Source organism: Pituophis catenifer, unplaced genomic scaffold (assembly GCF_029215685.1).
Source record: "Pituophis catenifer annectens isolate HBS135680 unplaced genomic scaffold, rPitCat1.0.hap2 SCAF_14, whole genome shotgun sequence".
In the NCBI taxonomy this organism is placed as follows: Eukaryota; Metazoa; Chordata; class Lepidosauria; order Squamata; family Colubridae; genus Pituophis; species Pituophis catenifer.
The window spans coordinates 19,664,433-19,677,637 of NW_027256894.1; the positions used below are offsets into that span (position 1 = coordinate 19,664,433).

The 13,205-nt window shown below is 46.9% G+C and overlaps 1 protein-coding gene across 4 annotated transcripts; it reads right to left on the bottom strand.

Moving 5' to 3' along the window:
• Positions 1 to 1,778: 1,778 nt before the first annotated feature.
• ADPGK (ADP dependent glucokinase) lies at positions 1,779 to 12,440 on the bottom strand. 4 transcript variants are annotated; one of them, XM_070953607.1, is made up of 7 exons: positions 12,166 to 12,440; positions 11,023 to 11,248; positions 7,866 to 7,928; positions 7,157 to 7,277; positions 4,544 to 4,740; positions 2,885 to 2,983; positions 1,779 to 2,371 (listed from the first exon to the last, which is right to left on the bottom strand). In XM_070953607.1, the coding sequence occupies exons 1-7, from the start codon at positions 12,438 to 12,440 to the stop codon at positions 1,820 to 1,822; spliced, it is 1,533 nt and encodes a 510-aa protein (XP_070809708.1). In that variant the 3' UTR covers positions 1,779 to 1,819. The 4 variants fall into 4 exon arrangements, with proteins under 4 accessions (XP_070809708.1, XP_070809709.1, XP_070809711.1 ...); XM_070953608.1 differs by having other exon boundaries at positions 1,779 to 2,368; positions 12,166 to 12,432; XM_070953610.1 differs by lacking the exons at positions 2,885 to 2,983; positions 4,544 to 4,740; positions 7,157 to 7,277; positions 12,166 to 12,440 and having other exon boundaries at positions 1,779 to 2,368; positions 11,023 to 11,130.
• Between the last annotated feature and the right edge of the window lie 765 nt (positions 12,441 to 13,205).

The window sequence follows — 13,205 nt, forward strand, 5'->3', positions numbered from 1 at the left end:
AGGTCTACCGGCATTAATCCCATTCTCTCACAATCATAGGCCAATATCTCGCCCTTCCTCTCTGGGACTTAAAACCCACTCCTTCCTCTCACAACCACGATATAAATGGCAACCACTGAAGTCTTAACATAGCGGAGTGGGAATTACTGAGCACAGATTTAAATCTGAATTTTTGCAACCAAGCCTCGCACCTGGGCTGGCTTTTGCCCAGCAACTGGCAGATTCTGGATTTTATTTATGTTAATAACTCATATGACTGACCCTCTCATATCAGGGATTGTTGTTATGCTGTCCTGCAAAGAAAATGATGGAACGAATGATTAAAGTCTACGTTCCTGAGAGCCTAAGACTTTATGCTAATATAGCAAGCCAGAAATGCTAGAAGCTCAGTTTTTTTAATCAAACTTCAGTTTATATAAAAAAAACCACGTTATTTGTGGTCGCTTATTAGGAGCCATTTTAAGGCTTAAGCAAGAGCTACCTCGGTATTGTCGCCTGCCGGCGGCCAGCAGAATTGGCAGCAGAGTCAGACAATGAGTTTGGGGAGGAACTTGGGCCAGTCCTGGGGGCTGGGGACGAGAGCTCTGCATCGGAGGCAGAGAGGGGGCCAAGGCCATCTGAGTTTTGTGCAGCCTCCAGAGTCTGACAACAGCAAGGCAAAAAGAATAGCTGGAGCCTGTTCCCAGTGTGCACATGCACAGAGCTGCCAGACAACAAGAACAATTAAAAAAAACAGGGTCGACTTGGGAGTAAGGCTTGGAGATGATTGGCCCCTCCCATAAGACATAAAAACGAAGCGAGCTTTTGCAGGAAGCAATTAGTTCATCCGACCGATTCAAGATTTTAAAATTCTGTTTGTGACTCTGTGCCAAGTTTGGCCTTGCCCTGCGTCTGGAAATTAGCTCTCTGGCAGCGTTCCACGTGAGATAGGTGGCTGTTGATAACCTTCCTCCGAAAAGACTGTTTCTCAAGCTTTGCAGACTGTAAACAAAAGTAATTTACAGTTGTATGAATAAAAGAGGTATTGCGGGACTAAGACTGTGCTTTTATACTTTCTAAGGAAGCTTAGGTCAGAACGCTTGGCATTTTGCACAGACATTATTGCAACGTGTTCTTGTACGACGCTTAGAAGTCAGCAGAAATATACGGTAGGCTCTCCTTTCTCGTCCTTGCCCCCAGCCTTCACTGTTTAGAGGAGATAAAACTGCATCGCATTTGAGAATCGCCTTGCCAAGAAGACAAGACCTTTGAAAGTAGTAGCAACCACAAAACAAAGAAGGAATTAGAAGGAAATGCTTTTGATATTTTGACAGCAAACCTCAGTCACTTTTATGAGCCTAAGAGGAAAACCCTTTCCTCGCCTCTTAATGGGCTGGTGCCCCTTTTGGAAGTAGGAAAGTGAAAGGGGAAATACACTGATCTTCCAAATAAGTATAGAAGCTTGTTTTTACTTCTGCCTGGCTGATACGATTCTGAAAAGCATTCCTATATCCTACCTGGAATAATCAGGCATCACAAACAACCTCCCTTTAGAAATTATAGCAAATTAAATGGGCTTAATCAAAGAAATAACAATAATAGACCACTTTGCTATCGTGCTCCGGCCAAAAAGGACTCCCTTCGGATGAACCTTCCTCCCTGACGGTTGCGTTACAAACATTCCTATGGCAATAAATCCCAAATTCTGGATAGCATTTATTGTCCGTCCACCCACCCACACCCACACCCACACCCACCCTCTTTGGTTCCTGATCCAATCTGACTTCTCAGCCTGTACCTGCTTGGTCCGATATTTTGGAGTGATCTCTTTATTCGGTGGTTAGTGAGGATGGATTTCCGAATACAGGAGTCCTTCAGCAGATATGGCGTCCCCGAGGCCCACAGTCCGCAGGGGGCTTTTACACACCAGCACGGGGGTGTAATGGAAAGAGATGCCATTCCGGTGCCACACCGATATGGGCTCCTTTGGGTTTAAGGAGACTCTGGAGGCCCCGTCCGTCTTGGAAGTGGCAAACTCCAGTGGTGCCTTCAGGAACACTTTGTTGACGTCAATGGTCTGGGTGGCACAAGCTTGGGTCCCCGCCACCCTCGCTCCGGCAGCCACGGCAGCCACCTGGTTGCCCCAGTAGCCGTCCACGGTAACCAGGAGGTGGTAGGCCAAAGTATGGAAGTGGATCCGGGTGAGATCCGAAGCCTTGGCTGAAGTCCTCCCGTGTTCTTTCAAGATCCAGAAGAGGATGTCGCTGACCATAGCCACGTCCGGGATGCCGTTCCAGGAAGTTAAGGAGGAGTGAGGTCCCGAGGTTGCCTGGGTGAGGAACAGCAGCTCTTGTTCGTTCAAACCGATCGAGTTCACGAGAAGGAAGATCTGCTAACAGACAGACCAAGTGATAGGTTGGCAGTCGGAGGAGTCCAGCTTCTAAAGATTAAAGCAGGGGTGTCCAAACTTGGGACTTCAACTTCCAGAATTCATGCATGGCCGGCCGGGGAATTCTGGGAGCTGAAGTCCACAAAAGTCTTAAAAGTGGCCAAGGTTGGACACCCCTGGATTAAGGCATAAAATATACTGGAAATTAAAAACATAGCTTTGGATCAAGCATGCCAAAAGACAGCGGGCGTTCCTTGCCATCTGAAATAATTGACTTTGGGCCTGTGGGATCCATGGTGACCTGCCTTTTGGTACTGTACACCTGGATCCCGACCTGTGACCATGCTGGTTCCCGACTCATAATATGTAAAATAGGCAGGTTGTAATCTCCAAGCAAGGTCTTTCCTTCCACCTGAAACAATTTAACTCTGCCTACCGCATCCCAGATACTTTAAATTCATCTCACAACTTCCATCTCTTCTGAAGGTGAGAAGAGGCTCCACCATTGTGATTTACCTGGTGAATTATGTCTCTCATGAGGTCTGGGTCGGTCATACCGGCTAATTCCAGATGGATCGGGACGTCGGTGGGAATGTCAGAAATGGAAGTTACGGCCTGCAGAAACACACACACACAGATGCACACCTAAAAAATTCAGATTAGGAGAAGCATATGGGAGGATAGCAGAGGGAGGAACCATCACATGGAGTCAACTTCTTTCTGATTGAATGGCTGTTGCGTCAATGAGTGGTTGGTGAACCTCCAAGCATATCCCCTTACAGAGCAAAAGAAAGTATTTATTTATTTATTTATTTATTTATTTATTTATTTATTTATTTATTCATTCATTCATTCATTCATTCATTCATTCATTCATTCATTCATTCTCCTTTCGGACTCAGGGCGGTGAACAGCCAAAATAAAACATTTATACATAAAGTGCGATTAAAAATAGATTTAAAATAATTAAATTTGGCCCATAGTTTAAAATTTATCAATTTAGAATTCATCTAAATTCATTGATTCATCTTCCTAGACCAGGAGTTGACAACCAACTCTGGAGCAGCATGTGGCTCTTTCATCCCCCTGCTGCGGCTCCCTGTCGCCAATCGGCTCCACAATTGATAGGGCTTTCGGTTAGGACAGGTAGAGGAAGGTACTAGGAGGTGATTCTATGATGCGCTAGGAGGAGACTCTATGGTGGGGGAACTGGACTTCCGGTTGGCTCCAGAATTGAACGGGGGGCTTCCGGTTAGGACCTTTGTGGCTCTTTTGAGTGTTTAAGATTGTCGACCCTTGTCCTAGACCATCGTGCTGGATGCCCACTCCCATCATCACCAGCATGGCAGTCAGGAGATGCTCCAAACTGGAGGATAATGGATTAGATTCTATCCATAAAGGACCAGATCCTGTCCTTCCTCCATCTTTGCGGTCATGACTGACAGATCTGTGGGCCAAGGAGAATGGCACCCATTGGACAGCATTGATGCACCAGCAAGGAGGCTGCTGATAGGCCAATGCCCAGGACGCCCCATCCTGGCTCTCCCCTCATCCTAGGACCTTGTTTGAGGCTCAGGCTTGACCATCTGCTGTCTGTCCAAATATTCTTAACTCGTAGACCATACAAAAACCGGATGGGCCACATTTTGCCTGCCAGCCATAATTTGCCAGTCTCTGGACTGCAGCGTATTTCATTCCCAGCATCCTGACAATAAAGCTCTATCTATAGTCTTTTTTAATTTCTTTTTATAAGGGACACTGTGGCTCAGTGGCTAAGACGCTGAGCTTGTCGATCGAAAGGTCGGCAGTTCAGCGGTTCGAATCCCGAGTGCTGCGTAACGGGGTGAGCTCCCGTTCCTTGTCCCAGCTTCTGCCAAGCTAGCAGTTCGAAAGCACATAAAAAAATGCAAGTAGAAAAATAGGAACCACCTTTGGTGGGAAGGGAAGAGCGTTCCGTGCGCCTTTGGCATTGAGTCATGCCGGACACATGACCATGGAGACGTCTTCGGACAGCGCTGGCTCTTCGGCTTTGAAATGGAGATGAGCACCGCCCCCTAGAGTCGGGAACGACTAGCACATATGTGCGAGGGGAACCTTTACCTTATAGTCTTTTTAAGTAACAAAAAAGTTGTAGGGAAGTTTTTAAAAGAGAAGGCAAAGCGTTTTGGATCTTACCTCTCGGAGCCTCCTCTGGCGTAGCTCTTTGGTCTGTCCTTCCATCATATGGAACCCTGAAAGCACCACCAGGTCTGGTTGAAATTCCTCCAGGCTGGACACGAATACTTCTAGCATGTTCATGGCCCCGTTGGACAGGTCATGGGAGAAGATGAATCGGTTGGCGTTGGGAGCTCTCAGCTCTCCCCATTCTTCACCTGATGAGCACAATACCCCCCCAACGCACAAAAGCCCAGCATTACACGGAATCTTTGCAGGCACACCTTGCATTCGTGACAGCTCTTAATAGAGAAAAGAAGGGTCGACACGATATAGCACTAATCCAGTATTTGACAGGCCTCCCACGAAGAAGAGGAGGTTAATTTATTTTCCAAAGCGCCAGAAAGCAAGACAAGAAGCAACGGATGGAAACTAATCGAGGAGAGAAGCAACCTGGAAGAAACTTTCTAACAAGGAGGACAATTAACCCGTGGAACATCTTGCCACCGGAAGTTTTGGGTGCTTCATCACTGGAGGTTTTTAAGAAGAGACTGGACAGCCACTTGTCTCAAATGGTATAGGGCAGTGATGACTAACCTTTTTGCAGTTGTGTACCAAAAGTGGGGGGAGTGCGCAGGGGGAGGGTCGCGCACGTGCGTGCCCACACTCATAATGCGCCATGCCCCCCCTGCATGCGTGCGCAACCCCCCCCCCACTCGCTATGTTTTTGGCACGTGATGGCACTGTGGGCCCGGTAGACCCGTTTTTTCACCCTCCCCAGACTCCAGAGGCTTTCTTGGATCCTAGGGAGGGCGAAAACAGCCTTTCCCACCCCCTGGAGGCCCTCCGGAGGCCGGAAATGGCCTGTTTGCCCACTTCCGGTGGGCCCAAAAATCAGCTGTCTGGTGCACGCATGCGTGCCGGAGCTGAGCTAGGGCAATGCTCGCGTGCCCACCGATATGGCTCCGTGTGCCACCTGTGGTACGCGTGCCATAGGTTCACCATCACGGGTATAGGGTCTCCTTGCTTGAGCATGGGGCTGGACTAGAAGATCTCGCAAGGTCCCTTCCAGCTTTATTCTGATTGATTCTGTTATCAGGAAAGGAATAAACTCTCCCTGTAGACAGCGTGCCGTTAGGCCACTCGTAGTTTTGGGACTTCCGCTAGTCAAGTAACTTACATGTAGTCCTTGAGTTACAACCATAATGGAAGCCTGTACATTATGGCTGTAAGTTATGACGGTCATGTGACCGAGCCAATATATATACGATCTTTCTGGCAGCGATCATAAATCAAGCACTGCAGCCATTAAGCAAATGCCACCCTTGTTAAGAGAACAATAGTTGTAAACATCAGTTTTGAGGAAAAATACTGTAAATCTCAACCACGTGGTCAGGTATTTTCTCTTTTTAAAGCAGAGCTCTGCCTATTTACATTACTGGAAATTTCAGGCCCGGATGGACTCAAAATATTGCTGAAGAGTAGAACGTTATCATGGCAGAGATCGAAGTCCGGTTTAAGAGCACATCTCATGAATTAAGTTTCGTGGCCAAACCTTTTACCTTTGGCAAAGTTCCACCGAGCAGGCTCACTGCTTGCCTCTCATTCCCCCGTTTGATCACACTGAACTCGAGTTCGAAAGGGAAAATCCATTACAGATTGCAATCAATTTGCCAGTGACGGAGGTGCTTTCCTGCCCCATCGTTCCCCTAGATGGGCAACAGGACACAGTGCATCTTAAAAATTTCTTCAATATTGACAAATGTGGTTTTTTTTTTTTAAATTTTTTTTACTATTTTTGTATTTGGGCATTTCCGTGTTAGAAATTCAATATAATTTTTGCCACTGCACTCTAATCACTGCAATGGTGCAGTGGTTAGAGTGCAGTACTGTAGGCTACTTCTGCTGACTGCAATTTGGCAGTTCGAATCCTACCAGGCTCAAGGTGGACTCAGCCTTCCATCCTTCCGAGGTGGGTAAAATGAGGACCCAGATTGTTGGGGGCAAGAGGCTGACTCTGTAAACCGCTTAGAGAGCGCTGTAAAGTGGTATATAAGTCTAAGTGCTATTGCTATCTTTCTTCCTTCCTTCCTTCCTTCCCTCCGTGTGCTTAGAATGCAGCATTGCAGGCAAACTCTGCCCACAGCCAGCAGTTCGATCCTGACCAGCTCATGGTTGACTCAGCCTTCCATCCTTCCGAGATTGGTAAAACGAGGACCCAGATTGTTGGAGGCAAATATGCTGACTCTGTAAACCACTTAGAGAGGGGCTGTAAAAGCACTGTAAAGTGGTATATAAGTGTAAGTGCTATCGCTATCGCTAGAATCAGAGAGTTCTGTGATGATCAAATCTGAATCTCAGATATCATGGTTAAGTGGTGGATTTGTGATGGGTGTTCAGGTGACAACCGGGGGGTGGGGGTGGGGTTTCATTGGCCACATCAGTGCTGTGTTTCTCATCCTTGGTGACTTGAAAACAGGTGGACTTGAAGCTTTGCTGGCTGAGGAATTCTGGGTGCTGAAGTCCACACATCTTCAAATGGCCGAGGTCCTTAGTGATTACAATATATTAACGAGGATAGTCCTTTAAGCTACTCCACCAATGACCTTTTTTGGATCTTCAAGTGGCACATACCTGCTTGGTATTCCAAAATAAGATGATATTCGTCTAATTCTTGCAGTGATTCTGGAGGGACCATTACGTTCTCGTCAAGCAATTCGTGAAGCTTGGGCCCAATTGGGCCACAAAGCAGAACCTACAAGAAGACAGACCGATAATAACGTCTCGCAAATTAACCGCATTCTTAACAGATTTTTTTCCAATTTTAATCCTGATCATTTAGAGGCGAAGAGCATGCTGGCAAAAACATTTCTAATTGATAAATTAAAAACAGGGCATCAAAGTCCCTCACGCCTGTCTGCAGAGCCACATTTCTTCTTTTGGGGTTCTATTGCTGAAGATCTAAATTTGGCGAGCAGACGTGTGTCATTTGTCTGTATTATCATAAACTAAATTATTCAGTGGTGGGATTCAAATAATTTAACCAGGAGGTGTGACAGGCAGCACTTGGCCTCCTGCACCCCTCTGGGAGCAAAACCGGGCCACGGATGGGCCATACCGCACCCCCCCCCACACCCTGTTTTGGGCCTAGTAGGCCTCCCTGCACTTACCTGGGAACCAAAATGAGGCGTGTGGGGACTCCTGGAAGGGACAGGGAGGGGTTGGGTGGGGCCAGCCAGCAATTTAACTACCGGTCCGCTCGAACCGGCCCGAACCGGCTGAATCCCACCACTGACAGTGGGATAATACAATTTACACTTACAGGTAAAAGAACAAAGTTTACCTTTAAGTCTGGATGTGATGCGATTTTCTGGCCAATGAGAGCAGCATTTCCTCCAACATACAACTGCAAGAGAGTAAGAAGTTACTGAACCCCACTTTCCAGAGAGGGGGCATCGTTAAGTCTTTGGCCAATACCGCCATACAGGGAGATAGGTGCCATTTTAAAAACCAACCAATTACATTCAAGTATAAGGTTTCTCCAGCCAATGCCATTTTCCAGTGCTGCAGATTTCTGCACAGGCAATTTTTCAAGTACGGTACATAAAATTGAAGAGGGGGGGGAAGGAGGATGGTGAGAACAGGTAGAATTGTTTGCAAAGCTCTCTTTGATTATGAATTCTCAGTTCCTGGATATATCTCTTTATCCAAGCTTTCTGTTCCTTGACATATTTGCTGACTCTTTGCAGCCATTTTCAGTTCTTCGCTGCTTTCAGTTCTATTTTAGCTCTCTCATCTGCTGGGCATATTCTTTTGATGAAGAACAGAATGCAAACTCAAATTAAAAAAAAAAAAGACAACTAATCTTCATAAGCAACACTCCACCGCCCAGAGAGAACCCGCAGTCTTCCTGCTTCCAGAAACACATTCTGGATCAGCATCAGATATCAGCTAATTCCAGTCTGCTACTAAATCTCCCAAAATAAGTACAAATGAGGTGACTGTGTGCTTGTTTGTACAGAAGCGGAAAAAATTCACACACACACACACACACACACACACACACACACACACACACAGAGAGAGTTCAGCTCGTGCAGAAAGCCCTCCAGCCTCTCAAAGGTCTCGTAAATGTGATAAAATGTGATAAAACACAAGAATTTTTAAAAGCCTAACCCAAATTAAAAGTGAGATTGAGCAATGACAAAATAAACTGTCAACTCACAAGTGGATCTAGAGCGTCTGGTGCAGCTGGCGGCCAACAACCAAGCATGACTTTGCAGAAATTTACATAGCTGTAAATTTTAGAAGGTTCAACTATCAGCCTGAAATTATTGAGGCAACACTGGATTAAGGTAGCCTTTAGAAAACTGGCGTTTTATCTGTAGCACTAGGCAGAGTTTCACATTTTCATCCTTCAAACCAGCTGACCACGGCTAAAGGGAGATTTAATTACAAAGGCTGATTTGCTGATAGCAATTTCATCCCCATGCAGGGTTGCAGATATATATATATATATATATATAGCTATCCCCAAATGCCTTTATTAAAAGCAAATTAAAAGGGAAAAACGCAGGAATCGACTCCCGCTGACCACATCCAAGCGGTTTCCTTGGGAGCATTACATCGGAAGTATTTGCCAATGGCTTTCTTTGGCTCAAATGATCTCCTTCGGCACATTGTGCAAAGATCCCGCTCTTTGGAAAAAAAGCTTTCATGGATGGGGAAGGTAGAAAAAAAGAGAAGGGGGAAAAAATAAAAATAACCAGCAGCAAACTCAGTACACTGGAAAAGCTGAAGGACCCAGTTAAACTGTCTTGGAGAAAATCTAAGTAGCTACTATAGTTGACACTAATTTGATGGTACAGACCCGTGTTTCCCTGAAAATAAGACCCTGTGTTATATTTTTTCGAACCCCGAAATACGCACTTGGCCTTCTTTTCGGGAAGGTCTTATTATCTTGGGGCGCTTGGAGCAAGACGGGGCTCCTCTTGCCGTCTTACCTGATTTCCAGCTCTGTCTCCCTAACCCTAACCAGAGGAAATGGCGGGGACCGGCTGCATATACAGTCAAATATTTTTGGGGAGGGCTTATTTTAACGCATGCGCTCAAAAGCCCGATTGGGCTTATTATCCAGAGAGATCTTATTTTTGGGAAAACACTGTAATTAATCAACAATAAGACCTGGCTCTCTTGAAAAGTCTACACTGCTGGAAAAGACAGAAGGAAAGAGAAGAGGATAAGTAGCAATAAGGGTGATGGACTCAGTTACTATAGTAACGGCAACACCTGTTGGATGGAAGACTTGAAGGACCAGGTTAGGGACGGATCCCCCACGGAGAAAATCGATGTGGTTGCTAAGAGTCAGCAATGATTGTGATGGCACATAATGAATCAATCAATCGTTGGGAATCTTTCTTCAACTTTCCCAGTTTAACTCTGGAATTCCCAGGAGATTCAGGTGGATAAGCAGCCCCAAGATCAGGTAACGGCCGAGGCCAAAAATGCTTTTTAAAAACTAATTTAAAAATATAGTACACTATACAAACTGGGTCTTTCTTTCTTTTTTTTTTTTTTAAGAAAACAGGAGTCTCGTCATTTAAAACCACCACAAAATGAAATATGGGGCATGCCTGACTAGCTTGGGTAGCTTACGCTTTATAAGGTCACGCATTATCAGATCGTAGTTAGTTGGCAAACAGTCTTTTTCAAACTCGGCTGTTTGAAGATAGGTGTATTTCAACTCCCAGAATTCCCCAGCAAGAACTCTTGGGAGTTGAAGTCCACACATCTTAAAATGGCCAACACTGCAATAGTCTAACCAGGGACCAAGACTTTTGTTATTTTGGACATGATTGTCGGTAATACAAAAATGGGTAGAAATATTGTGGCCCGCCAGCGGATTGTGGCCTGGCAGCAGATTCAGACAGTGAGAGGTTGGGGAGGAACATGGGCCAGTCCTGGAGTCTGGGGAAGGCTCTGATAAGGGCTCTGCGTCGGAGGCAGAGAGGGGGCCAGGGCCGGATGCCAGTTATCAGCTGCCTTCGGAGTCGGACATCAGTGAGGCAGACAAACAGCTGGAGCCTGTTCCCGGTGTGTGCATGCACAGAATTGCCAGACCAAGGGAACAGCTAAAGAACAAGGGTCGACTTGGGAGTAAAGCCACAGGTGGACGATGAAGTTTTGAAGATATCGGCCTGGCAGCTCTCCAAGACAGATAAGGTCTGTGACTGTAAATTCCCCCTTGAAAGACTTGGCTGGATGTGAATGAGAAGAATTCACAGTAACTTAATAAAAAGGGGTTTTTGTCGGGACAAGGAGTCTGCTTCCTGCTCTTGGGAACGCCTAGGTCAGAACAAGTAAAATGCAGCACTCGGATCTGGAAAGGGCAGGAATGCTTTGGATCCTTAACATCTTTGGTTCGGGTTCAAATCTTGCACGCCTCTAGAAAGATACCAACTGGGCCCACGAAGATCTCCTTTCCCAAGCGAAGAGCTCACCTGTGCGCCAGGGTAACTCGACGCCGTTTGCGCGATGCGGTGGAAGGCATCTGCGTCGTTGAAAAACCGTTCCGCAGCAGCCCCCTTCCCCATAAAATGGAGGAAGGCTTCTTCCAGTTCGGCAGCGGAACGCAAGACCGGATGGTCTTTCCCAGCCTCACCACGGAAGCCGAGGGCCTGCAGCAGCTTCACCCCGGACAGCACCACGTCCACGCAGGCGTTGACCCTGAAAAGAAGGGAGAGAGAGGGGCCATCTCGGCTCAGGGCTCCACACAAAACCCTCCCATTCGCATGGGGCCTTCTGCCTTACAATCAGGGGTGAAATGCTCCCGGTTCGGACCGGATCACCCGATCCGGTAGCGATGGAGGCAGGTGATAGCAGTAGATAGTAAAACAATAGTCCAGGGATATTCCAATAACAAAGTCTTCTTACCAGTCGTTGCAGTCATACACAATAAACAGTTGCAAACACAGCAAAGAGCAGTAAAGATCAGCACAGAGCAATAATGATCAGCAAGGAGAAACAAACCATGTTTCAAGCTCCCTCTTAAGGACATTGGCTACCGAGCTAACCAATCAGGACACAGGATGATGCAATACAGCAATACAGTCTGAAAGCTATATTCAGGGTTCATATATTGCCAACCCAACAAGTTAGGTAATTATCATTTCCTAACATAGCCAACTCGATGTCACTCACTTCCACCAGTCACATGACACCCCCCCTTGGCCACGCCTACCCAGCCAGTCATTAGGGCAGAGGGTTGTTAAAAAACACCGGGAACCACAAAATCCTTTTGACATCTCTCTCTCTCCCCCTCCCTCCCTCCCTCTGTATCTCTCCGTCTCTTCTCCATCCCCTGCTGTCACCCTTACCTTCTCAGTCGAGGCGAGGAGTGACTGGGAGGGGAGAGCGAGGGGTGGGGCCAGCCAGTGGTAGGCTCACCCGACAGGGAGCCACAGCAGAGGGCCCAAAGAGCCGCATGCGGCTCTGGAGCCGCAGGTTGCTGACCCCCTGATCTAGGCAACCATCTCTCGTGCTGATATTTTTTAAAAAAACGCAAAACCTCAAGCACCGTTAAATGTGGGCATCCTTCAACTCTACATCACCCAAAACGAATCGGTCGATCAATCAGTCCTTACCCCACAGCCACTCTGTTCCATTGCTTGGCTGGCCGGGTGATGAGGGCATCCCAGGCCTCTGCCATGCTGCCTTCTGGGGACCCCAGGTCCCCCCGAAGTCGGTACAGGAAGGGTCCCGAGAGATGCTCCCACAGGAAATCCGGCCAAGCGGGGTCCAGCCAGAAGACGTAGCCGGTGGCCAAGGCTAGCACAGCCACACACAGGGCCTTGTGCCACATGGCGAAGTCTCGGATTCTACTTGGAAAGGCGGTCGAAGGGGCTTCAGGGATTACCATCCATCTGGGAACAGATCCCACTCTCTGAAGAGAAAGAATAGAATTCAACCGATAAGCGGACTTTGTACAGACGAAGCTGCCCACAAGCCCACTTTATCATTTGTCATTTGCCCCCCCCCCTTCTTGGGGGAGAATTCCAGATGTTTCGATTCCCAGCTGTGGCTCTGTTTGGTGCTTTGGCAACTTGAAAACAATCTGTAACGAGGGGAGAGTGACTTGGAGGAATGGGCTGGTGGGGGGTGAGGATGTAAAAAGCAGAAGAAAAAATTCAAAGAACGATGCCTACCAGCTTTGTCAATGGCCTGTATGACATTTAAGAGTACCTGGTGGTGGTTGTTTTTTTTTAAATTATTTTTATTGTACAGGTAGCCCACGACTTACGACCCACAAGGGAGCCCAATATTTCTGTTGTTAAGTGAGACATTTGTTAAGTGAGTTTTGACTCCTGTCACAGTTGCAATGTTTGGCTGTGAAAGTTGGACCATAGTTGAAAGTTGGACTAGGGGAGACATGATAGCAGTGTTCTAATATCTCAGGGGTTGCCACAAAGAAGAGGGAATCAAGACATTCTCCAAAGCACCGCAGGGCAGGAGAAGAAGCAATGGGTGGAAACTCATCAAGGAGAGAAGCAATTTAGAACTAAGGAGAAATTTCCTGACAGTTAGAACAATTAATGAGTGGAACAACTTGCCTCCAGAAGTTGTGAATGCTCCAACACTGGAAGTTTTTAAGAAGATGTTGGATAACCATTTGTCTGAAGTGGTG

Excerpts from the sequence above, each read along its gene's own strand:
- ADPGK (XM_070953607.1), bottom strand. The coding sequence starts at position 12,440 with ATGGTAATCCCTGAAGCCCCTTCGACCGCCTTTCCAAGTAGAATCCGA. Across the intron at positions 11,249-12,165 it reads TGGAACAGAGTGGCTGTGGG|GGTCAACGCCTGCGTGGACG; the intron begins GTAAGGACTGAT and ends CCTTCTTTTCAG. Across the intron at positions 7,278-7,865 it reads CATCACATCCAGACTTAAAG|GTTCTGCTTTGTGGCCCAAT; the intron begins GTAAACTTTGTT and ends GTCTTCTTGTAG.